General features: G+C 37.8%; 1 protein-coding gene across 1 annotated transcript in view; it reads left to right on the top strand.

The window, feature by feature from the left end:
* LOC124160841 (DNA polymerase theta) overlaps positions 1-27543 on the top strand; it is a 43733-nt gene that overhangs the window by 10690 nt on the left and 5500 nt on the right. Inside the window, exons 12-21 of the mRNA XM_046536933.1 lie at positions 197-365; positions 882-1058; positions 2262-2412; positions 2495-2741; positions 5097-5232; positions 6156-8496; positions 10806-11038; positions 14367-14574; positions 21572-21753; positions 23447-23617. Of these exons, the coding sequence (XP_046392889.1) occupies positions 197-365; positions 882-1058; positions 2262-2412; positions 2495-2741; positions 5097-5232; positions 6156-8496; positions 10806-11038; positions 14367-14574; positions 21572-21753; positions 23447-23617 (4015 nt within the window). The remainder of the gene's footprint in view (positions 1-196; positions 366-881; positions 1059-2261; positions 2413-2494; positions 2742-5096; positions 5233-6155; positions 8497-10805; positions 11039-14366; positions 14575-21571; positions 21754-23446; positions 23618-27543) is intronic.

The following is a 27543-nucleotide window of genomic DNA, read 5'->3' as shown; positions in this document are numbered from 1 at the left end:
TTAACGTATTTGTGTTATTTTGTATTATTTTGCATTATCGCATCTTGCAAATTTCACGGATCTCTACGGATAGGGTTTCAACTCCAGTTGAGTCAGGTGATCTTTTTAGATTGAAACTCATCTTTGATGTGTTTAATAATTTGTTGGTTGATTGCTCTGTGTATCTATGTCTTACTGAAATCCCATTTTTTTTTAGATTGGAAAAATCTGGTGAAAATGGTGAGGTGAAGTATGTGGCCACTCACTTGGGTGAAGCATGTCTGGCTGCATCTCTCCCCCCTGACCAGGCCATGTCCCTCTTTGAGGAATTGCAGCGAGCCAGGAAGTGCTTTGTTCTAGAAGATGAGCTCCATATAATATATCAGGTAAGATTGTGGACACATTTGTGTCTGGTCTTTGAAGCTCTGTAGAGTCTAATTTTTTGTCCTCTTGCATAAAACATATATAATTATAAATTATCTTTCCTTAAGTCATTAATTGATTTTCAACTGTGTCATTTAATGTCAATACATCACTACTTCAATTTTTTTGATAGAGTATATTTCATTGCTTCTATTTACTGCTATCTTACATTATTACCCTATCTGGGATGTGCCACTCATTTGCAATAACTTGACTACTGATGCACAATAATATACTGTTAAGGTGAGCTTAGTCCAAGGCGAAGATGATGAGAGGAAATGCTAATGTACTGGAGCATTATGAAAATTGTTCTCCTAGACATGTGAAACAAGCCAAAATTGCTCTTGATAAACATGATGTATGGTGTGCAAGTTCCTCTCACTTACTCTTAAAATTGCATGAACTTAACGAATATATGTGTACTCTGCATTATCATTTTGTGATGATTTCATTTTTTTCTGTCTGTGAATGATCTGCAGGTGACTCCTTTTAGCGTAGCAGATCAGTGGGGTGACAGTCTTGATTGGCTTCACCTGCTCAACATGTGGGAATGTCTGCCTTCATCATTAAAACGTGTTGGTGAGCTTGTTGGAATAGATGAAAGATTCATCGTAAGAGCGATGAGGGGATCACTTAATCTTAGGGCTCCAAAACAGGTAAGGCTAGCTAAAAGTTTATGCTCTGAAGAAAATTTCCTTGTTTACTATATCATCTTAGTCATCTTTTGCAGGCACGTTGCAAGAAGGGATAGGGGGTTTCCAGAAATATTTTCTCTTTGGGTTACTATCCACTATACATATGCTGGGGAGGCTAAATTAAGGTTGATAAAAATCTTGATTTTTTTTCAAAATTATTATTCACATTGACTTTTTTTGTTTAAAGGCATTAAAGAAAATATGTTCCTCCCAATGTCTACTTCTATGAAAACTGTTTTGTGATACAGTATATAATGAGTCTGAACTTTTTTTATGATTAAAATGAGCCCCTTTAAAAATACTGTTCTTTGTTAACTTTTGCAATTTATTTCATCATTGAATTCATCTTAGTGTCCACAGACTAATTTTTAATGTATCCATTTTTGGATAATGTACTAACAAACCAATTACCTCCATTTCAATTATTGTTCCTTTTTACCAGCAAAACTGCATCCCTTTTGATAATACATTGTGTGTCCGTAGGTTAATCTTATCCTTGAATAATGTCACAAACCTAGTCCACTGATCAAATCACTTTCTGATGCCAAATTATAATTTCTGTTTATTAGATTGCTTTTGTTGGATGTTAACTATGTATGTATCAAAAGAAAGATTCTCATTCCATGGCACTCTATTTCAATTCCTCCTCAAAAATTAGAAATGGGCTAGTCCTAGGTTTGAGATATCTAATGGGTTAATAAATAGATAACAATCGAAAGTCTAATGGCTGCTTTAAGAAAATTATATCCAATAATAAAATAAAATCAAAAATATACATTGGTTAGTAATGTCCTCCCAGGGAAATAAATTTTTCATGTTCTACTTACTTTTGAATCTTAAAAATTAATTTAAATAGATAGATTTAAATAGATAATTTTAATATAATCACTCAAGTTTATTAAAAATCAAGAGATTTAAATATGGATTTAAATTTGTCTACTGTGGAAAAAGTTACTCATAAGTTCCTACTTTGAGTAAGCTAGTTCATTTTCATGTTATGTTGCTGATTTTCAATAAATTGTTACATAAAAACTTATAACAGTATGTATGTTACTTTAAGCAATCTATTTTATTTGATGGATATATTACCTATTTTGGCTTTATCTCTATATTCTTGTGTTAAAGTTTTAATGGAATTTTTGAACTTTTTCCATTGATGTACAGATAGAAAAAATGGGAATTCATCGTAGATTTTATACAGCTTTGGCTCTGAGAGAATTGGTTAATGAAGTACCAATAAATGATGTTGCTCAGAAATATGGCTGCAATCGTGGTATGCTCCAAAGTTTGCAGCAGTCAGCAGCCATATTTGCTGGTGAGTTGTGACTGATGGATGCAAAAAATATTGTTATGCTGGCATTTAAGTGATTTGTAGTTATCGTGTAAATTTATTTAAGGCATGGTCACACAATTTTGCCGAAGACTGAGATGGACTGGTATGGAGTTGCTGGCTTCACAACTTCAGGACAGACTTCAATTTGGGATTAGGGGGGAGCTGTGCGATCTCATGCGCTTGCCAATGCTTGATGGGCAGTGTGCTAGAGCTTTGTTTGATGCTGGGATCGAGAGTCTTGCAATGCTAGCTGCAGAAACATCTCCTGCGAAAGTGGATCAAGCCTTAAGAACATTCATACCATTTCAGAGGTAAATTTCAGTTCAATACTTACTATAGTTTAATCTGTGTTCTTTATTGTTGCAGTTTCATTGATTAACATAGGCCGTTTTCCAATCCACGTAGTATGCACTCATTCACTTGTTCCCTTTCTCCCTTGCACCCTGCTCCCTTACTAATGCTCTACTGGTGCCATAAAGTGTGAACGGAAATAACACAAACTATTGACAGTAACGAAATGTGACCACGGTAGTGTTAGGACATTGAGTGGTTCATTTGAGAATCAATTTCACCTTTATACTTATATTTTTGCATGTGAAAAGCAAGAATTCACCATGCCGATATAATAGTACGTAAAAGAGCTCACATAATAAACACAAAATTACTTAAATCTCCAGTTCAAGATTTCTGAGTTTTCCATTGCCGCCATTTTCACGTCCACTTCCCACGAGGGCACATGAACGAGGGAGCATCCACGTTCCCTTGTTCACTTACCCTTCGTTCCCTTGTGCCCTCGCCAATTGGATCCACCCTTGCTGTCGTCACATCCGTAAGTTGACGGTCGAAAAGTGCACGAAGGGTGAATAATTGCTAATTGGAAAACGGCCATAGATATCTTAATCACCTCATGGTGTGTTACTTGCATACCTCTCATTAGTTTGTAGTGGATACATAACTGGCTGGTTGCTGTTCTAATGTCTTAATGTGAAGGGGTGATTAATCCAGTTAGTCTAGGTTATTTTTGCCTCATGCAAGGGAATATTGACTTTGGGCACAACGCCCTCTCCTGCAACTTTTTAGAGGTCACTTTTCAAATTGGTGTTTACTCAGTAGTAGTAGTATTTGTGTTTAGGGTGCCTCGACAACTAAGGTCATTTGCACCACAGGCAATCTATAAAAACAAAAATTTTAAACGATGCATTAAAAAAAAACATTTAAACATTCATAAAAGTTTTGAAATAAAAGGGGTTGTCAAATTATAAAAAGGTTGGAATTTAATCACTGTTAATTAGCCCGGTCTCTATTAAAAACTTTATCACTCGGCTGACACTATCAGGGTCGTCTCCTAGGATGTGCCCTAGGTCTCCTCCGATGTTCAGCCGATGGCGCACAGAGCGGTATTTCTCACATTCTGTCAGGAGATGTCTCACAGTAATGGGAGAGTCGCAAACATCACATAGGGGTGGAATTCTCTCTTCGGTGAAGAGGTACGAGTGGGTCAGAGCGCAGTGCCCAATTCTCAATCGTGCGATTGCGACCTCCTCCCTGCGATTCCTCCTGACAGACGTGGGCCACGCTGAGATTACCGGCTTGATTGCGTGCAGTTCAGCTAGCTGTCATAGTAACAACTCAAAGTCACTGACGACCTCAATTTCTAAAGTTGTGAAGCCATGGAAGCTCTTTGTTACCTAACTAACAATAAGTCAATGCCAGAATGTTTCCCTTGATTTTCCTCTTCCACTGATGTAAATGTCTAGATTCTGAGAAATTTATTATGTGGCTCAAGCTTTTTTTTTCATGAAGAGTAGGACATTTTGAGCCAATGACTTTACAGATTGGGGGGTACCCGCTAAATAAAAAATGGTTGTGGGAGTAGTAGAAACTCCCTAGACAAGAGTTTTACAGGGTGAGTAGCGAAGCAGGAGGCTCAGGCCAAAGGCAATAGTTTCACCAGTGTAATTAATGTGTTCACTTAGTTAAAACCATATTAATTAAGCATTTCTATTGTGGAATGAGGTTGCCTTCAGCAATGGAAGAAAGGGAAAGTGGAGGTAGTGCTGTGGACTACGTTCGGATACTGATCATACATAATCCATTGGTCAGTAAATTTAAATCAGATAGTATTGTGCTATTTATGCATACTTCAAGTATTATTTGTGTTATGAGGAATAAAATTATTATTATTTGAATCAAATTCATTACCATTGCCTTGGTCAGTCCTCAGCAAATTTCTGGCACTATTTAAAAATTTTAAGTATGCATAAAATGTACATTTACCATACGTATTTTAATTTAATTACAGTTTAGCATAATCATGTTTTCAATGGGGTCAAATATGCCATTAGGAGGTGTGGATATTTTGGTAAAAAGACAAAACTGGCATGAATGTACATACTAATATAAGTCATTTTTACTTGTTCACTGGATATCCCTTCCCATTGTCATGGATTTTAACATTTATGTACAGAATTTTAACTTCCTAGCTTTCCCTAAATAATCATGAATTGGGCAGAAATGTTGGTGTTCATGAAGGTGAGTATGCGTGCCAGCTTTATACATCAGATAGATCTTCTTGGAGGGTATGCATATAGCATTTAATTAATGACTGAATTCAATGAAGTCATAGATGTAAGAAAAGCAATAACCAAAAATAAAATTTTTTTTAGTGGAAAAACCAATGAAGATGAAGCTAATGGTAATGGGAAAAAGAAAAAGTGGATAAGCTCCATGTGTAGCGTTCGCAACCTTTTGGAGAAGAATGTTGCTGTCTATCTTATCAAAGAAGCAAGGAAAATAATTCAGGTAATTTTTTTTAATTTTTGCTTTTTTATTTAAGTAACTTCGTAGTGCATAGTAATTAATAATGCAATTCCTTTTCTCAACTTTATATTCCTCTTAGATTTATTATGAATCTATAAATTATTCATTTGCGGGTTTAGTGTTATATTGCTAAAAGGGTGGTTTCCTATTATTTTTTTATTGCCTAAATCGAAAGATTATTACTCCTGGAGTACGTATTTCATGCTTTTAGATTTTTAAATGACAATATCTATTTTTCGCGATTAAATGAAAAGTGAAAAATTTCAAGCGTGCGAAAACGCGACGCATAAGTATGAATGCTGGGAAATCTCTCCGTACGTCGTATTTCTGGTTCCCCCTCCCGCCCAGTGAGGTGACCTTGAGGCGAGGCTTAGCGCTGATACATCGCAGGCTGCTAGCGGGTAGCTGAGTACCCTGCTGGCTGGTAGCACTTGGCTTAAATAAGGATTATTAATACCTTATCAAATGAGGAAAACTTTCCGACCTTAGCCAGTTTAATAAGTGATTATTAAGACATGTTTCCCTGAGCTCTGCGCCTCATGCATGCATTGGTAACCTCAGACGATGTATAACTCCTATCTTCTCCTATAGAAACTAGGTCCCTGTGACGTCACGTGGAGTGACATCGCATGGCCGCCAATCTGGTCCTTTTCAAATGAGGATAAAAATGGACCATTGCCATTCGTTTAAACCGACATTTCGAAAACGAAATAATTTGTATATTATGAATACACTAATGGTAGGTAACGAATCGCAATTATTGCCTTTTGTTTTCTTTGATGAAGGAAACTACCCAATTGTTTCTGCTGCTTATTTTGATGTTTCCAATCATGTCAAAGATTTTGAAATCATTGATTGGTAATATATAAGTGCCTGAATCATATGATTTCTCTAACTGATTGCAGAAAGAACTTGGAGTGGCGGATATGAAATGGTGTGATGACCTGGAAGGCAGCAAGGATTCCATCGAAGGCAATACACTGTCACCTGCAAAACAAGATGAGTTGCCACTTAATGTCAGCAAGTCACTCTCTGTTGCTGTTGAATCCCCTGTCCTAAATTTTGGAAATGAATGTGTGAACGATCCAAATGGTTCACAGGTGCTGGTAGATACTATGATTGGAGGAAATCCCTCTGTGAATGATGTGCTCTCATTGGACGAGAAACCAGCTACGGAAAAAATTAATTTGAATGATAATACCCTTGGTGCTGGCATAACTTTCACCAGGCCTGCTATTTCTCACAATGAATGCAAGCCTGTTGATGGGTCCAAAAGCAGTATCTACAATTCTTTGAATGACTCTAGTGAAATGACACAATTTTCTGCATTGCACTTGTCTCATTTAGGAAAAAATAATTCACTTTCAAGTGGCCAGGCATCTCCTGTGGTAATATCATCATCACCTATGACCAATGTTGTGGTAAATCAATCTGGAAGAAGTAGTTTTAGTGATTTCAATGGAACGAAAAGAACTAGCCTCGATATATTTTCATCTCCATTAGTTGATGAAATGCCAACTGCAAACTCGAGCAATCAAAGTCCTAGTTTGTTTGGTGACAGCTTCACAGTTGACACACAGCTGGAAAACTTAATTAATGGGTCCTCTGGTTCCAATAAAGCTCAACCTCAAGTCTCAGCTCTCGATAAGAATCAGGCTCTGTTAAGTTGCACCAGTAATGGTAGTTCTACACCCAAGCTACCGAACGTCAACCCACCATTAATAAGGAATGCATCCTCTGTCCATGAAAGCGGTGGTGCCAATATGCCAAGGTCTTTCCAAGCAACAAACCGGTTGAACTTCAACAAGCAGAGTCCAATAATAGCCCCTCAAACTAAGAGTATTGTCATTCCTGAAACACAGGATTCCTCAGAACCTTGTCCCGTTGGGGAAATCATCACGCCAAGCAAGTGGGATTTTGGTAGCATGGTTGAGGAGGATCTTTTTGATGAGACTTATTGTGAAAATGATGCTGGTATAAATGCATTAAAATCTGATGTCAGCAAAGAAGAAAAGAAACCTGATAAAGGATCGTGCAAGGATGAGGAAGCTATGAGAGCTGTTTGCGAAGTCCAAACTTACTCTCCATCCTCAAAACAAGAGCTGCCTTCCTCTTTGGATGTGAAAATTAAAGGTGTTTGTAAAACTCAAAGTGTTGTCAGTGTGAGGGAAGACATTCTTTGTCACCAGTTGGTACACAGAGTGGACCCTAACAGTTTGAATTCTCGGGAAAAAAATGAGGATAAAAGAGAGGACGTTCATCAGGCAACAAACAAGGATAAAAGAGATGAGATTAAACAGGCGATAGTAGGAATAGACTCAGATTTCAGAGGGAAGCGTTTATCCATTGAGGCTGTCAGTAGCTCCTTTCTGGAAAAAGCATTCACCTCTGCTTTTGATTTTGAAGATGAGTTGACTATGAGGGTTGAGAGTAGTAGTCGGAAAACCAAGGGGAAAAGTGAGCAAGAGTTGAGAATGTTAATTGGTGAGACCGAGTCTCAGGGTGAACATATAGAAGAGTCTGACGAAGATGTGTGGGGCAGTCATGTACAGAATATTTCCTTGGAGGCAGTTCACCACAGTATTGCATGCCCTTCCTCATCTGAAGAGGATGACGAAAGGGAAACCATGATCATATCCTCTCAGGTATTTTCAACGTCGAAAGTTGGAAAAGTTGGCTCTCTAAATAATCTTGGTTGTCTCTCAAGGACAGGTAGGGATAGCTCATTCGTGAAATTTGAACGGCAGCTAGAAAAATCGGTGAAAAGTGATGATATCTGTGATGGTGTGAATAAAGTTAATGCTTTTAGGAGCTGCTCTGTACCGAAGCATGTTAGTCGAAACACATTTGTACCTGCAACTTTAAAAAGAGACTGTGCGGTGGGGCCAGACTTTCATATTGTTGATGTTTGTGAAAATGTTGATATTTTTAGGAACTTTTGTGATAAATTTGAACATTTGTCAAGATTTTCTTTCTCTGTTGCTCTCAGTGAGAGTTATTGTGATGATGATAGCTGTGATAAACTAGACTGTGATGAATTTATTAATGTTAGTGTGAAAGCTGAAAAATCTAAAGTTTTTGGGAAGAGGAAAAGAATGGATGCAGATGGCGAGTTTGAACCTTTCTATTTCCTTGGAGTGCGAAGCTTGATGGATGGAAATACCGCCATCTCTGGTATCTCTTTCTCATGGGAGGATGAGGCAGATTGTGTTTTCTTCATGCCACTCAACCTAAACAAGGCAGCTGGTAAGTGTTTGAAATTTGCATTATTTCAACTTCTGTAGTTTTTGATAAAATACCTTTTAATTTTTTTTTGTTGGGATCTTCCTCATTTCTACAGTTTTTGTTAACATACAGCGTATAAATCTCCCAAAATATAAAGTCCTTCACATTCCCTACAAGTTCATCACCCTATCTCCATCCTGTACCATTCTCCCCTGTTTACCTATTACTTCCTATTTAAATAATGATCTTGCGAGTCTAAGAGATTTTTTTTCATTTTTCCTCCTTCGTTTATTTTGTGTCTTGTTGACTTAAGTTTAGGTCGACCCCAGACCAAAATTTAATCCTCTTAGCTCGAACAGGGTTCTCACTCAACCGTGAAAACCTTAAAACCGTGAATAAGCCATGAATTTTGCCTGCCGTGAAAAAAAAACCTGGAAAAATCTGTGAAATTCGTCATATAACCTTGAAAATCTCTCAAACTTGATTTTAGAACTACGATTGAAAGAGCAAAAGAAAAATTGATTTGTTGGTCATGTTTCAAAGTCAGTCATGCGCAGACACTATCCACGCAATTATCTGCACATGTTTATTCTAAGCGCAATTCTTGGTCCGTATGCCGTGATGACACATTGACCTTAAGCCAATACCAAAGCCAGAAGACTGGTAACCAAAGTGTTTATTAACCCTGGCGAGAATTCAGACAATTCTTAATTTCCCTAAGTACTCTAAGTTTCTAAGAACTCACCTATCCAAGCCAAACCTTTAGTTAGAATCATGGAGTGAGAAACAGTTTTAAGAATGAAGCAACTGTTTAAAATTACATACTATTCTTTTATCATTAAGAGCATTGAAATGTCACAATGGTATACAGGGCGAGTATAAAGTCTTGCCCTGGTTATAAAAATTTATCTCAGAATTACCGTTTGACATAACAATTTAAATTTAATGCTATTTTAACATAGGTAAGTGTTTCTAGTTTTTTTTTAAGGCCACTTTTGTTAGTTAACTTCATTGTGTGCCCACTCGGTAGCATGGAGAATGTCGAAGTGGTATTCCAGTTCCCGCCAGGTATTTTGTGACATGTGTTCTTTCACAGTACCCACAGCAGCTTGTATCCTAACCTTCAGTGTTTCGACGTAAGCAACTGGTGTGGTGAAGGCTATCCGTGATATATGTAGCACCAGATAAAAAAGTTATTATGTCAAACGGTTATTCTGCAATAAATTTTTATAATTAGGGCGAGACTTTATGCTCACCCTCTATATTAAATGAATCTTTAGAACTCCTGCCTGTGATAGAAATTTAGGCACCATCAGCTGCCTCCGGGGGATATGGTGGCCTAATTGGTGGGCTGCTGATGGAAGAGCCCTGCGTTCAAATCAGTTTTAAGCTTTAAAATATGTCCAAAGAAAATACTTACTGATTGAATGGACCCAGTGGGAAGTTGCTAGCTCTCTTACCCATAATGTGTAAATTTTGCCCAACTTTGGTTTAGTCAAGGATGAGCTATAACCTCCAATACCAGTTGTACCTTATGGTTGAGCCACTGACTAATCGAATACAGTGCAACCTCGATATAACGACACCCCACGGTGCACTAATAAACACTCGCTATAGCGAATTGTCGCTTTACCGGAGGTGGAGCAAATAATAGCCAATACACCTGTTGCGAACAGATATACAGGAACAGGAGTGGTGCGGCGACAGATAAACATCTATCCGATAAACGTAATCATAAATCCAGACGAAAGGCGATGTTTTTTTGCATCACTAAATTTCCTTACTCAAATAACGACTAACTATTCAAACAATTTATAAGCGCCGCACTGAATAAAAATCATGCAAAGCATTGTTTCGTCAATCATTATATTTATCGAACGACAGTTTACCACATAAATTTGAGACTGAGCACTCCATTAACTTCATTTCTAACAGATCGCTAGGAATTACAGAGGTTAAGGAGTCTTGATGAAAGTCTTCCGGCAGTGAAACCCTCGCTATGGCGAGAGCCAACACCGAAAGGGTCTCGTAAAAACGAATTTTTTAACACGCTTATTATAGAGTCAATTGACGGTGCATCGGCTATCTCTCGTAATAGCGGGGGTGTCGCTATAGCCCGTACTCGCTTTAACGAGGTTCCACTGTACATAGGTATCAGTGTGTGCATGCATAACAAGTCATTGATTAGTACAATAACTTGAAAAAATAGTTATTTTTGTATTATGAAGATGGAACTTGATAGTTTATCTTGTTATCTAATCATATCTGCTTGCATGTCAATTACGAATTTGCCATTATTTTTTTATTCATCAAATATTTATTTTCATTAGGGTCTGATGCAATGGGTCCATCAGAAGATGAGAAAATGCTGTTTCTTAAGAAAACTTTTAAAACGAAGAAATCCAGGAGTGGAACTTGCATAGCAATGCATCTCAGGGAACATTTAAGGACTCTTTTTGTCACATGTGGTGTTAACATTGCTAGTAAGGCTAATTTTTGGGACCCCAAAGTTGCTGACTGGCTTCTTAATCCAGACGGAAAAGAGAAAAATCTTCGAAGCTTGGTTTGTAATTTGAGTTAATAAATTCTTAATTTAGACTAGTTTGATTATTAATTTTTATGTCGCTATAAAATGGCAATTTTTATTGCAGGGAAGTACGTATGAAGCAATTATAGGGACTAGAAATTCCTTCTTTAAGTTTTATTTGCACTGGGTACTGGACAGGGGTCCAATTTTGATCTTGTATTTGGATTTTGCAGCACAATTTTTTTTGCAAGTAGCTATTTACTTACCTCCGTAAATTTAAATGCTGTTTAACTCTATTTAACTACCTTTAATTAGAACGTTGCATATCAAGAATCGAAACAATTGTGTACAGTAATTTTTTTCTATTGTTGTTTTGTGTTGAAAATGATATAGAATTCTGCTACCATAAGTGCTTGGACTGTCCTAGAGTTACATAAATGTGTACCATATTTTGCAAAGGGTGCTTTCTGGGTTATGTAACATGTAAGGGCCACCTGAAAATTATGACTGATTGATTCCTGCCAATTTGTTAGTTGCATTTCATTTGTAAGTGGCTTTTGTCTTTGTGAATGGCTTAGGTAGTATAAAATTTCTATTGTTTTTCTTTTTGTCGTATGACCAGTTTTGGCAGTTACACCATTATCAAGTACAGAAAAAACTCTTGTAAACTACTAAAACCTGATCAGATGCTCTAAAAATTTAGATTGGGCAGGAGTTTTAAGTGTCAAATAAATCCTAATGGCCGATGGCTTTGAAGGTCAAAGAAATGCATGAGTTAGAGATTTGACCCTTCAAAACTTAAAGTTTATGTCACCATCCTTTACTGTGCACTAGCCAAAAAAAAGCATGGATTACATGGTGAAATGCTTAATGTGTTATTGTCGAGGATTTAAGAAATTAATTGCTGCAAAGTGTATTTTTATGTATTCTCCAAGTATTATTTTTACTTTATTTCCAAAATTTGTAATATTAAATTTCATTTCTTTAAGAATTCTGAGTTTTTATACACCTTTATGTGAAAAATATTTTCATGAAAGTAGGGATGGGTCGAATAGTAGATTTCTCGAATTCGAATATCGAATTCGAATATTAAATCATTGCTCGAATATTCGAATACCTCGAATTTCGAATACCTCGAATACTAAACGATGAATGTGAAAATGCTTGACTAGGTCGCCTATGCAGCAGGAAACCCAAGATTTTGGCGAGTAATTGTGATTGCCTTTAAAGGATTCAAACAGGAATTTAGCTGATTAATGGAATATTTTAATTTTATGTAAACAATAGGGTAGTTTCCTTCATTAAAGAAAACGAAAGGTATTGATTGTGATTCGTTACCCACCAGTAGTGTATTCATAATATACAAATTATTTCGTTCTAGAAATACCGGTTTAGACTAATGACAATGTTCAATTTTACCTCATTTGAAAAAGGCCAGATTGGCGCCTATGCGATGCCACTCCACGTGACATCACAGGGACCTAGTTTCTACACGAGAGGATCGGAGTTTTACATCGTCTGAGGTTACCAATGCATGCATGAGGCACAGAGCTCAGGGAAACATGTCTTAATAATCACACAGTCTGTTTGATAAGGTATTAATAATCCTTATTTAAGCCAAGCGCTACCAGCTAGCATGGTACTCGGCTACCTGCTAGCATCCTGCGTCGTAATAGCGCTCAGAGCCTCGCCCCAAGGTCACCTCACTTGCGGCAGCGGGAACCAGAACGACGTCACGCGGAGTTTTTCCCGGCATTCATACTTACCCGTCGCGTTTTCGCGCGCTTGAAAATTTTCACTTTTAATTTAATCGCGAAAAATAGATATCGTCTTATAAAACTCTAAAAGCGTTAAATACGTACTTCAGGAGTATTAATATTTCGATTTAGGCAATAAAAAATAATAGGAAACCACCCTATTTGAGCATTACGCCTCCGTCGTATTTCTTCTTCTTCCCGGTATTTATTTTCCTGCGCAAAATGCTTAAATAAAGTCAGAAATATGTCGTGTTTGGTCTTATTCTTTTTTAAATTACGCGCACATTACTAATATTTCAATCCAATAAAGGTGTAATAACAATTGCCGAAAGTCATTGTTAGACACCTTTCGGGCTAGTAGATGACTCATGCAGCAGTTGACCTAGAGAAAGGGGGAAATTCGAAGCAGGTAGGTAGAAAAAGGTCAGTGGGTGAGAAAAGGGGGTGGGTGCGAGACACGTTTTTATTTTTCTCGCGTAACTTGATATTTTTTGAAGATAAAGTTTTTGTAATACAATCCCTGCGCGAGCTGGGATCTTTTGTTTGATTTCGGAGAAGAGGAAATCTTCAAGAGTGGGTGAGGCGAATGCTGAATGGAGGGGGACAGCAGATCGTGGGAAATGCGCCAATGTCACTATCCCACGGCACTGAGTTCCTCCCTATGGTAGTTTCATCTCCTGGGGAAGATTCAAAATAAGTGCCTGTCATTATTAGCCACAAAGGACACATGGCAAACACCTCCTCTCATTTTATCAAAAGATGGATGCGGGAAAATGGTCAGTGGGGAGAAAGAGGGAAGGGTGAAACACGATTCTATTATTTTCCGGTAACTTGATATTTTTTTCAAAGCTGAGGTCTTCGTAATACGATCCCTGCACGAGCCGGGACCTTTTTTTTGTTTTCGGGGAAGAGGAAATCGTCTGAGGGGGTGGTGGGGCGAACGCTGAATGGATGGGGATAGCGGATCGTGGGAAATGCGCCAATGTTGCTATCCCACGGAACTGAGGTTCTCCTGATAGGGGACACCTGGGATTTTCGGATTTTTTTCATCCGATCAATTTCGGTTCCCCACGTCGAACTCTTTTCACCGCTCGAACCCGTGAATTTGATGTATTTCGTCAGCTTGCCTAAAACGGCGCTGCATGCACTAGACGACTAGAGTTCTCATTTTTCCGAGTCAACTACCAACGACGTGGGAGCGACAGTGTATGACGCGAAATTCAAAGTATTCGAGGTATTCGAGACGGTACCTTTAGCATAACTATTCGAGATCTCGAATATCGAATACTTTCTATTATTCGAGGTATTCGAGTATTCGCGGATACTATTCGCACATCTCTACATGAAAGCCATTATGACAGGAAGGATGTTAATTTCATGGATATATGTGGATGGTGATAGAAGTATTTTCTGCTCTATTGTGCATTTTCTCCCTGAATGCTATCAATCATTTAGTGATCTCAAGGAAACTAGATACATATATTTGTACTCCATATTGTGATTTTTTTAAATTTCAAGGGATATTGAGCTATCTTTTTTTAATATGCTATTAAAGAATTGACAGAACTTTCAAAACTTTTGTTTCTAATTTACTGCTGTAATTTCAGTGCATAGCGTACTGTCCAGGAGTTTGGACATTAATCGAAAGTTGTGGTTACTCACCTGCCTGTCGCGGTTGCTGGTCCCTGGGCATGGATACTAGGAGTCCACTCCCACCTCATGTGCGCTCATCTATAGAGGCTCTAGTTGCTTTGAAAGCTATGACAACTCTTGAGAGAATGTTAACAGAGCAGAATCTCTTCTCCATATTCTCTGGTAATGTATTCCTGTAGGTAGCATTGATGTGCATGACTGTTTGCCCCTTTCAGCAGTCATCAATACGAAGATCGGTTTGATGCAGCTCTCCTCTAAGTTCTGTTATCAGTAGGGGCACCAAATTTTTGCGAACAGCGAAACGCAAAATTTCCAAGGTTGCATGAAATTCACTTGGTTCCACGAAATTTTGCGTTTTGAGCACTTTTTCTGCAAATTTGGCAGGTTATTTTCCACCATTGCTGGTAAAAAACACTTTAAGTTTTCTTAAAAAATCAGTTTCAATAACCGATTGCATAAAGTAGGTGATTTGGAACTGGCTCGGAACTGTGGCAAGGATTTGAATTTGGCACCCTAAGCCGAAATGGTCTGTAGTGTATTCAAGGCCAAAAAGTGAAAAACATATTTTAAAAACGCATATATTACTTTCTGATTGCATGGCATCCATGTTTTTTTTTCTTTTGAGAGTTGGTCCTTAGCATGTGCATTTAAGGAGTCAACAATTTGTCGTTCTCGCCAACATCACAACATTTCTGTAGCCGCGGCCACATAGGCCGCTTTCAAACAAGCTGACTTTTTGCCTGCCGCCGTCCACAGCATGGTGACGTTCTTTCAACTTACTATAGATCTCTATGGTTGTCTTCAAACGAGTCAAATCGCACCGTTGACCGCACAGTGCCCATTTCAATCCGGCTCGGCATTGCGCCATCTACAGCTTGAAATATAGACTATGCTACATTGAGGCCACTTTCAGATGAAACGACTTTTTACCGGCCACCGTTCAGTGAAATTCAGGCGGCTTTCAGAGGAGACGACTCTCTGCAATGCAGTTTGCCGTGCCGTGAACGGTGCCCGTGGGAAATCGTTTCATCTGAATGTAGTCTTAAGATTGATTTATGTATATATACAGTAATTCTTCAGCATACGAGCAAAATGCGTTTCGAGAACTTGCTCGTTAAGTTGATAAACCTATGCAGGCATTGAAAAGTGTAGTTATCCTACAGAATGCAACACCGCATTACAATTTTGTATTAGCTCACGGCCACTCAGTTTCTCCATGGTCTCGGTGTAATGGCGTGTTGAGCAGTTTATTGTCTAGGTTATAAGAGCTGTGATAGTGAAGCATGCAAATAAGTTGTCAATTAAAGTAACAATTTAAGCTAGTTACATCATAGAATGTATTTTGAACTGACTTACATGTTACAACAAAAAACCTGGAGAAAGAACCAGTGGCTGCCTGATGTAATGAGGCATATTGGTTGATCATACATTCTTAACAACGTGTTACATATTTAACTTTTTTGCTTGGCAAATAAATTTATGGAGACGATCTTAAGTTTTTTTTTGCAGAACTTTCCTGCTAATTAACATCTTTCTTAAAATTATTTTCATTCACTTCTTGTGGTTGTTCATTAAAATTTGCCATTAATTCAGATAACCAGAGTTCATCCTTGGAACCGAGTATCGAGAACCAATGGGGGAGAACCAGAACGGTACCAAGAACCGAAAAAATTTAAGAACCGACTCAACCTTAATTTATAGAATTCCTTTACCCTAGTCAGCAATGCACAGTTTGGAAAAGAAAATGAATCTTTGCTTAATAGTCTAAAAAAATCTGTGCAACTTTCCATGTGTTAGGACCTGAAGCAAATAGGCGTAAAGACTAATATCAAGTTGTCATTCCTTGTATACAGTGACCCAGGGAGGAGCATTATTACAGCCGAGGGAAGATTATTCAAGACAAGGTGTATATTGACAACTGATGTGAAGGACTTAAGCACAATTGTTGCTAATGTCCTCATATTATCATTAACAGAAACTCAAGAGCTTCTTGGCTATGCTGCTTTGAAGGATTCTTTTAGATCAGTTCAGGAAGAAGGGAAAGAATTTTTACTACTTCCACTAATTCTTGCCATTTAAAATTAGTTTCCCCATTTTGTAGAAAATTGTGTGAAAACCCTGTGGATACCTGTGGCAAATGTAGATGCAGAAAGAGGTTTTTCCATTTATGGAAATATAAATAAAAGAACCACTGAACTTCCAAAAAATGTTGAGTTAAAGTCAAGTTTTGCCGATGGATCTCATTTCCAGTAAAAAAAGGATTCAGCCAATTTTAAAGTCCAGAGTGTGAATAATTTCAGGTGGCATATTCCAAAAAATATTTATTGCTAGAAGCAACCTATCTGTAAATAAATACATATTTGCTAGTGTTGACATTATTTTTTTTGTGTAAGGCCTTAAAGACTTTTGTTTTCAATGTGTTAAGTGAAAACTATAAGCTTTTACATCATGCAGGCCAAAGAGACTGTGAAATTTAGACCAATCAAAGATATTCTCCATATGTACATTAGGGCGGATCGCAAAAATCGATTTTTTTCAAATCCATCTGGCCCAATGAAAAAAAGTTGTGGGACCGATCAAAAATAAGGCCTGAAAAATTTGAGACCTGTACGTGAACCCCTGACCCTCGCTCAAATACAATTTAGGGGCGGAGGGTCAAAATTCGAAAAATATAATATTTTATGGTCATACCCTACAGATTCTGCCGAGTTACTGCTCTTCTAGGGCAAAAATTTCGTGCATTTGGACGTATCTGCCACTGTTTAGCCACAAAATGCCTAATTTGAGTCCGCGTCCGCGAAGAAAATATTCCAACGCCCACGCAGCGTCGCGGATACCAGAGCCGCAGGCCGATCCCTTCCCCTCCACGCTCGCTTCTCCCCCTCCCACGCCTCTAACACAGCAAAATTCATCCCGCGCATGCTGCTAGGAGGTCGTTTATCTTTCATAATATAAATCAGAAGATGGTAGACGGTAAAAAACGATGCGCAGTGAGACGACTTATCCCTTCTTTGGCGCCTCATCGGCGTTAAACAAATCGATGTTACCAACTTTTAGAGAAGTGATGAAATAATTTTAGACCTGCGCACGCAGGAAAGGAGACTACGGTCTATGAAGACGCCTCTCGAGAGGCTATGAAGGAGTGCGAGCTGTGGTGACGCGCTTCTCTTCCATTATGAATGTGACTAAATAGATTTAGCGGTACCACAGGAAGTACCAAAACTTACGGAAAATCTAATACTACTAATAGGCCAAAAGTAGGGTTTTATTGAAGTATAAGACTCAAACAATTTTAAAGGAACATTTTAAATTATGCGATATTTTTGCGTGTAAGTGCATGGAGGAGCATGAGGTTCCCCCAATGAGAAGTATTTTGAGAGACAATCTGACAAAAAGAAAGATGATGGCTGCTGGATCGAACCCTAAAGAAACTCGACAACTTAGGAAAAAAGGGATTCGTAGGCGAGCGTTGAGTCATCATTGTCAATTCTTGCACGGGAAAATTGTATCAAAAGTTTTCTTCATCAATTCATCCGAAGAAAATTAAAATGGCGAGAAATTAGCCGATTTGTATCTCTACTTTCCTCATGAAATAAACATTAAGGACTATAACCTCAAATTGGAACTTCTTCGGGGAAAATGCGTCTGCCAACTGTGATAGAGGTATATGCAAGAACCAAGCAACAGCAATGATCGTTCCCGCAACTTTAGCTGACGCAAAAGTCATAACTTCGTAAGATATATCAAAGCTAGTGTACCGGAATTACTTACGTAGACAGAAAAAGATGCTAATTACTGTGAATAAGAAAAGAGAGGTGTCATCAAAGGGTCTCATTTTATTGGAATGAAAGACTATACTCTTTTCTGATGAAAAAAGGGAAGAGGACTTATCAATACAAGTTCATAGGGGAATGTGTGGTGTTAGTTGAAGAAACAGGGTCCCACTTTTGGAGGTTTGCCTCCCGTCGGAGGATTAGCAAAAGTTATAAAATCTGCGATTATCGATTCCTTTCCGAGAGAAAATTAGAATCACAGAATTAAAAAGGATTTGATTATGATGGTACCAAGCAAATACCGCCCAAAAAGGAGGCATCATCCCTTTGCTTTAAGCATAATTCCAACATCCCTTGCAGTGTGGGTAGACTCTTCTCGGGATTCCCACCGGGTTAATTTTTCCATAATGGCCAACATTTCAAGCTCCGACTAGGGGCTCATCCTAAGAGATAAATTTTGTTGAACCCCAAAAAGAGTTTACCCACATCGTTCGCCGGGAAAGCATCAAATCGTATTTCATCCCTTACAGTGGTCTATTTGCTAATTGCACCATGTTGACTTGGATTTGTGACATAAACGTTGGGAGGGTAATCTAGGGACCCAATATGCGTTTCCGCAAGGATGCGTTTGGCGACCAATCCGAGATATTTTTTAATTGCTGGATTTTAATATCGACGTAAAGTACTACCCGCTGATGATATATTGGAGAGAGACTCCAGTTCCTTTATATCCGAGCTTAGCACTGTGGAATTTAAAAATCTATTGATGAAAGTTCAAATTTAAATTTCAATATCCTTTTATTATACATACGGACGAGAGATTCGCGAAAGAATTTACCAAAACTTTGTTGACAGCAGCAAAAGACAAGGAATGACAATAACATAAGAAATATAGACTGGAAAGCAGGTAATTGAATAATTCCTTCGTGATTGTTCCTCACTGGACGATGCTGATAAATCAAATATTAGTAAGACTAATGAAAGAAAGACGCACTTGATGTGAATTTTGCTGCATCTGGGGCATTCGAGAGGGGAGCGGGGAGGGTACGCCGGCGGCCTTCACCCTTATTCATCCATTTAGTCACAGCTGTCGGACAATACCGGAATAGAAGTGCATAACCTAAGTTCCCAAACCTTCATAGCCACTCGAGAGGCGTCTTCAAGACCGTAGTCTCCTTTCCTGCGCGCGCAGGTGTACAATTATTTCATCACTTCTCTAAAAGTTGGTAACATCGATTTGTTTAACGCCGACGAGGCGCCAAAGAAGGGATAAGTCGTCTCACTACGCATCGTTTTTTACCGTCTACCATCTTCTGATTTATATTATGAAATATAAACGACCTCCTAGCAGCATGCGTGGGATGAATTTTGCTGTGTTAGAGGCGTGGGAGGGGGAGAAGCGAGCGTGGAGGGGAAGGGATCGGCCTGCGGCTCTGGTATCCGCGACGCTGCGTGGGCGTTGGAATATTTTCTTCGCGGGCGCGGACTCAAATTAGGCATTTTGTGGCTAAACGGTGGCAGATACGTCCAAATGCACGAAATTTTTGTTCTAGAAGGGCAGTAACTCGGCAGAATCTGTAGGGTATGACCATAAAATATTATATTTTTCGAATTTTGACCCTCCCCCCCTAAATTGCATTTGAGCGAGGGTCAGGGGCTCACTTACAGGTCTCAAATTTTTCAGGCCTTATTTTTGATCGGTCCCACAACTTTTTTTCATTGGGCCAGATGGATTTGAAAAAAATCGATTTTTGTGATCCGCCCTAATGTACATTTATTTGGCGTTATGAGGTTGAAATAGATAGCAAAGAGTGTTTATGGTATGTTTATCTAACAAATGCTTAACTTATTCCTTTAGCATTTGCTTTGACCCTTCTTTATCAAGGTTTTTACTATTAAAAATATACATATTTAATGTGGTAATAAGCATTTTTGGGGTGAAATTATTGTTTTTGGGATAAAAAAGAATATTTGTGACTTTTTTATGACAAAACTGTATTCTTTATGACGAAATTAGAATTTTATGACAACATTTTAAAACGAAATTGACAGATTTTTATGACGAAATTCACAGTTTTTATTCACCGATAATCTTTGCCTCTAGTTATCAGCTAATCTTTCAGCACATGCCTAATTTCTCTTATTTATATCCTTCATAATCTGCTCTGTGTATCTCATCTATGGCCTTCCTTTGCCATTAATCCCTTCTGCATGTCCTTCAAAAATAATTTTCATCAGATCTATGTCTCGTTATGTGTTTGATTAAGTTTTCCCATCTTTAGAAAAATCTTCTCGGGATTGCGCGCGGGTTAGATTATTTAAGAGCGCCGACGTTTCGGGTACCGACTCGCTACCCATTCTCACGGCTACCCGAAACGTCGGCGCTCTTAAATAATCTAACCCGCACGCAATCCCGAGAAGATTTTTCTAAAGTTATTCGCCGGGAAAGTGTAAAATCTTTTCCCATCTTCTTTCCATTTTCTAGAGACTTCTTATCTCTCTTTCTCTTCATAGAACTTCGATGTTTCTTTCACAATTCCTCCGTTTGATCTTCATCGTTCTTCCGTAACACCATGTTTTGAAAGCTTTCAATCTTGATTTCTCTGCTGCTCTCATAGTCCAAGCCTCATTACCAAAAAGAATTATGTGATTCCTAATGATTTTGTTCTTTAGTTTCATGCTTATATTCTTAGCTGTATTATTTGCATAACATCTATATTTAATGTACCTACTAAATATTAAAAATGGGTCAGTTCCACTCTTTTGTTAGTTCTGATTCTGGCTCAATACCTGGTATTAATTCCAGGTCCTGGTTCTGCAAAAAGAGTCTTCTTTTAATTGCTTACGTAATTGAATATATAGTTTCACTGAAAAGCATTGTAATGTCTGAAAACAAAGTTGAGTTATGTTGGAACTCCCTAATTGTGAAGGGAAGAAACTAAAGCACATTTCCCTTTATATAAGTAGCTTTTTTGGTGCTTCTTGTCGGTAAAGGATGTTTGATTTAAACTAAAGTAAAATTTTAAATGCATTTTTGACCAGTAATGTTAAGATGTCACTACTAAAATCGAGGATGAGCTTTCTGAGGATAAATCAGGTTAAGGCCCACGGAGAAAAATTGTAAACATTCTTCATTCTATAGGTTATGAAAAACACATTATCCTAGTATGAAAATATTTTAAATTTCTTTAGAATCAGGGAATTATGTACTATGATGTATAATTCAGGTCTACGTTCATAATTTAAAAAAAATTATGTTCTTTGTTGATTTAACATCAGGCCAAGAATGTCTAATGTGGTATTTGGATTTCATTGATAATGTATGAATTTGTTTTTCTTTATCACTGCATTTTTGGGACTCCAGTATTTTATTCCTGTCCTTTTAGATTATGAAATGCAGGCAACGTGCTGTCTCATTGAAATTGAAGCATTTGGCATTGGTTTCTCTGAATCTCAAGGAATACATATGAAGACTGTTTTGGCATCGAAGATGAGGGAATTGGAGAAAAAAGCATGTTCATTGGCTGGACATTCTTTCCGATTGTCTTCTCCTAAGGAGGTTGGAAAGGTAAATAATTGATAACATTGCATGAAATTTAAATGTTTATTTGTATCATTATGTTTTCTCCATTTATAACTATGTACTGTGATGCTTGATAGATAAACATATCCATCTTTTTTGCCATGTCTATGGGAAGGAGTTATACACTATTAACAAAATTCCTTCTTGGGTTTATATTTAAAAATTATGCCTGTATCATATAATTACAAATACTAGCAAAAATTCGAAAAGTGAATTCCTTGTGCTGTCAAATTGTATTATTGCGTCCTCTGTAAATAGTATGTAGAAACTGTCTATTTTTAAATCTCGAGATTGCTTTAGCATATTTTTACTGTTGATACTAGAGATGGGTTGAATAGCAGATTTCTCGAACTCGAATTTTGAATTCGAGTATTAAATCATTGCTCGAATATTCGAATACTTTGAATTTCGAATACCTCGAATATTAGAATTGTGCAAAGCATAATAAACGTACGTTTCTTCTTCTATTTCACTTGATGAATGTATATATAAAAAGATGTACAGTGGAACCTCGATCTATCATTTTTCAAGGGGATGAACGAGAAAATGATGAATGCGGGAATGTTTGACTAGGTTGCCTATGCAGCAGGAAACCCAAGATTTTGGCGAATAATTGTGATTTCCTTTAAAGGATTCAAAGAAGAATTTAGCTGATTAATGGAATATTTTAATTTTATGGAAAAAATTTGGGCATACAGTTGATTCAACTAACATCTCTTTCAAATATCCAAAGGGGACACACCACCTTGTGAAAAAATGATAGCATGCTGTCTCACCATTCACACTGCTACGATGGATTTCTGTTTGATGTATACATTCTTATCTACCAAACGCCATTTCAGCGGCACGCCCATCTGATACTCGGCTTCATCCAACTTCTTATTTTCAACAGGTAGGTCGCTTTATCCCCACTCCTACTGTCAAGTGCTAGCGGACAATTCGAGGCATTTTGCAAAATAAATGTGCTTCTCCACCGGATTTTCTTCTTCTTCAATTATTTTCAGTCCATCTTTGGAAGTTCTCATGAGATAAGCAGATGAATTTGAATTGCTAGCAGGAAGAAACCAAATATCCTGAGAAAATATCCCTTCGTCTGTGACTGTGACAATAGAGATTTATAGCATAACTCACAAATTGTAACTTGATATATGTTTTTGGGAAAAAATACCACATCAACTTCCGAGAAGCTCAGCTGCGAGGATATCGAGTTTTGCCAGAATGCTAAGTCTCCGTCGTTTTTTGACAATTATTTCCTTGCAGAAAATGCTTAAATAAAGTCAGAAATATGTAGTGGAATTTGATGTAGTTTGTCAACTTGCCTTAAATGGTGCTGCATGCACTAAACGATTCGAGTTTTCTACATTTTTCCGAGTCAACTACCAACGACGTGTGTGCGACAGTGTATGGTGCAAAATTCAAAGTATTCGAGGTTGTACCTTTAGCATAATTATTCGAAATCTCTAATATCGAATACTTTCTAGTATTCAAGGTATTTGAGTATTCGCGGATACTATTCGCTTATCTCTAATTAATACCATATTTATTATTCTATAAGTTATATTCATTTGCTCTTAAATATTTCTTTTTGTAGCATAGTTTATTTACTAAGTCAAACTGGAATCATGGACAGCTTATTGTAGGCCTACATTTGTTTTCTGAAAAGCATTATGATTTTTAGGTCCTGTATCAAGAGTTGAAATTGCCGTGGAAAGATCCAAAGGTCTCGTCATCCTTCAAGGGGAAGAAGAAGTGGAGCACCAGCAAGGAAACCTTAGAAAGACTGACCTCTGTTCATCAACTGCCAAAAATCATTATAGAGTGGAGAAAAATGAGTTCTATACTATCCAAGGTAATCCTTAAAGTAGGAAAAACATCACTCACATAGTAATTCAATCCAAATGTTGGTTTGGATAGATAAGGGTATAGATCACCCTTTACTAACAATAACCATTGGCAGTTACTTTACCAGGGTCAACTCACAGTGTGAGGAATTTGTTTGATTGTAAAATTTCATCTGAAAATGTCATGCTTAATTTGTTTTCACGAGAAATATATTAAAAAGAATGTACTAAGAATGTGGGCTTTTAATTTCTTAGAACTTGAATTTTTTATATTTTTATTTATGTTTTAGCATGCACAGTATTGTGTGTGCTTGGTGATGGTTCAGTTATTCATGGATTTTAAGTGGCATGCTATAAGATTTTAAGGTCCATGTGTTGTACTAATATATTAACTTTATCCTTTGTAAATTTAAAATTCTGGTAAAGTTCCATTTTATATCAATTTCATCATGTTTCACATCTTTCTTCCATGTTTATCTCTGAAAGCCCAGATATTGATGTGATGAAACTGATTCTTATTGGTGTCTTGTCTTATGGCAGTTAGATTATCTCTTACAATTGAATCCAACCTATGAAATTTTCTCCTGAATAATTATGCAAACTACGTATGGACATACCTTGCTTTGTGCACCTTTGGGTCTTTGCTCTAATCAAATTTGCATTACTCAAGACCATTTTAACATTGGGAAGATAGGGCCACTGCTCCATTTCTCCCCCACGAATACCGATGACCTTGAAGGCTCTAAGGTGGACCCTTACGTGGAAGTCAATTTGCCCGATAACTGATGACGGCAAAAATTATCTCAAACTATTGCTTTTAAAAGAACTCATTTCCACTTGCTCCAAACTTGATAAATGATCTAAATTAATTAATGTCATCTTGTTAAAGAGACGAGATAAATTACTTTGGTAGGTCGGCTATCCGGACCGCATGACGAGTTATGCTTTTAGCCTTTGCGCAGCAATGGATTTTGACGAATATATAAACAAAGAAGATTTGAGACTAGCAATACTATTAATATGCATAAGGGGAGAGCAATTTCGTGTTTACTAAGTGCTAGTTCATGTTAATTCAAGAGAGCGTTTTAAGGTTATTTGATTAAGTTAAGCAGCGCTGGGATGTATCCCCCAAAGAATGAATTCATGCTATATCAAAATTGTTGTAATCAAGATTGTGCTAATCGAAATTGCGCTAAGCAAGGCATGGGTAATTATAAACCTTGGTCTTTATCTATGGGTGACATAGTGGGTAGCACACATGATAATTGTTTCTAGTATTTACATATATAGGTGGTATCGATTAATTACGTGAGGCGTTTAGGGGTGGAAGGGGGCCAAGCCGATTCTCACCCAATCTCCCATGGGGTAAAGAGGGAGAGCTGGCAAATATCATGTAAATTTTTTTCCACGGGATACAGTGTAAAATGTTATTCTAGACTACGATATTAGTAATCTTAAATACTAGTCTTAACTAGTCTTTAATAAAAATACCGTATAAGCGCGTGTAAGAGGCACACCTTTTTTCCTAGAAATTGCAGCCGAAAATGAGGGTGCGCCTCTTACACAAACTTCTTATCTTCCTCCCCCCTCCCCTTCACCGGTCGCAAGTCTAAGGGGAACTGAGTGGCCTTGGTTTTCAGTGTGAGTCAGTCATCTGTAATCCTCGGTCAAAAACAAGCGGCAGGCAGGGGAGTTTCTCCCTTAGTGACGTATTTTCAAAATGCTCCTGTTTGCTTTTCTTGTAAGCATCGCGCCGTTACGTCGGTACCCCAGAGGTGAACATGGAAGATCGCGAAGTGTTTTTCGCTCCGGAGGGCGCGCTAAATTTACTGCCACGATTGGGCATCTCGCGGCATTTATACTGCATATAGTAATCGGTTATCAAAGGTAGAGAAACGCGTATTTTTGAAGGACATACCTAGTTAATAGTCAATATCTGTCTTGCCGAGTAATTTCCATTACGCTGAGGACCTGATTTTCCAAAAATCATCTTCAGACGCTAATATGAGGATTATTGCAACTGAAAATTATATTGGTGTTAAAACCTGCTCTTTAAAAAATTCGAACAAGTGTGTTCATTGTTGGACTATATTGTGGATGGAAGAAATCAGAAATACTTATAAGTGAAGAGCGCGGAAGGAGTAATACGGAGGGGAAGGAGCGCGCTCCCTCCCCTCCGTATTTCAAGCTACGAGGCTATGAGCGAAGGAGCATGGGAAGAACACGTCCGATCTCGCATGTGACGTCGTTGCCTTCAAAGCGAAGGGGCAAAGGCGCAGCAATGTGATATACGCAGTTTGAATTTCCTAAAGTTTCCAGTCCGTCTCGTCTTGTTTGAATGCGCTTATGCTACGCTTGTTTCTTCCGAAATTGTCCTGTTTGGACTATTTTGAATATTAGTAGCCTTGTTTTAACCATAAATCTTTGTGTCAAACAATTAGAGCTTAAAATCTTAAATTCTGTCAGATATGCGTTGCGTTAGATCTCTTTCTTTTTTTGAACGCCGTGCGTGTCATACAATTATTGAAAGCTACCGAGATATCTTCGGGCTCAGTAGATGACTCACCTAGCATTTGGCCTCCAGAAACTGGGAGATCGATCAAGGTCAGTTGGTTAGACGGGGTAGGGATGAAACACGTTTCCATTGTTCCCCTGTAACTTGATGTTTCCCTATTTTCCTGTGGGGTCTCGGAAAGGAAAAAGGCATTGGCTGATGGAGGGCCGAGTGTGGTTCCGTTAAATCTACGACGTGGTTATTATCCTACGGCGCTGAGATTGCCCCGATTGTTGTCCAAGCTCTTGGGAAGGTTCATGCTATGTGCTTGTCGTGTTTTGCCTTAAAATTTTCCACGGCTGCAATTCTATTGCAATACTCCTGCGAGAGCATTTAAACAAAATTGTTCGTGAATAGGACAAGCATCGTAGAGCAACGGCGTATGCAAAGAGAGGATCGGAACTCTTTCTACTCCCTCTTATGCCGCTATTACCGCTAATTAATATTGAAAGAGAAAAGTTCGATAACTGTCGAAATTCCAGGCGAACGTCTGCAACACCGCGCGATAGTATAAAAAAAATGCCGTAAATTTTTTTTCTTCATAGCTCCGATGCTCAAAATAGGGGTGCGCCTCTTACATACGCTTATACGGTAATTAAGCAAATCGTTTTTTTTAATAAATCCATCATAATGAAGCATATATTAATGTATTTATACAAAAAATAAGGATGTTGAACAATCTCATGTGAGATTATAGGGAGGGGGTCGAGCCAAATTCAGAATATCTCACGTAGGGGAGGGAGGGGGATACAAAAATCGCAAATCACCTCATGTAAATGGATGCCCCCTAGTTGACTGAGAATTTGTAGCGATTCTAAGTATGAAGCCAAAGTTGTATTTACCAACCACTAACAAGGGAATATAGCCAAATTTCACCACCAGTTTGTGTTCAAACCTCTTATAGATAAACTGTGGTTCAGGAAAACTGTTCTCTTCTTTAATTTGTCCCTAAAGTGCTTCTTCATAGATAGTATAATGAGTGTGGAGTAGGAAGGGGAGTTTTGAATCTCACCACGTTCATTATATTTTAAACTTTATGCTTAATTATACAAATTTTTCTTTGGAAATTTTTATGGGGATGGGCCAAAATTTCCTCTATTTTCTATGCAACGTTTATTGTAATAAACAACAATACTATGTTTATTTTTTTAAAGGTATGTTATGAATCAAAGAAAGCTGCTTCAAATTTACATCATGTGTAGGATTTCAAAAATGAGGCTATTTTTTCATTCTTATTGCCGTGTTAGTGCCTAAAATTTTTATTTTTACTGTTCAATGTGAAATATCTCAAGATTTTCATTGATAAATGTTTCGCTTGCATGCAATGATTTCTTACTGACATATGTCTCTTCAAAGTGGAGTCACTTTCATTAATTGAGT

Source organism: Ischnura elegans, chromosome 6 (genome assembly GCF_921293095.1).
Source record: "Ischnura elegans chromosome 6, ioIscEleg1.1, whole genome shotgun sequence".
Classification (NCBI taxonomy): domain Eukaryota; kingdom Metazoa; phylum Arthropoda; class Insecta; order Odonata; family Coenagrionidae; genus Ischnura; species Ischnura elegans.
Note: the sequence above shows the minus strand (reverse complement) of the source record. Positions and strands in the feature narration are given on the sequence as shown.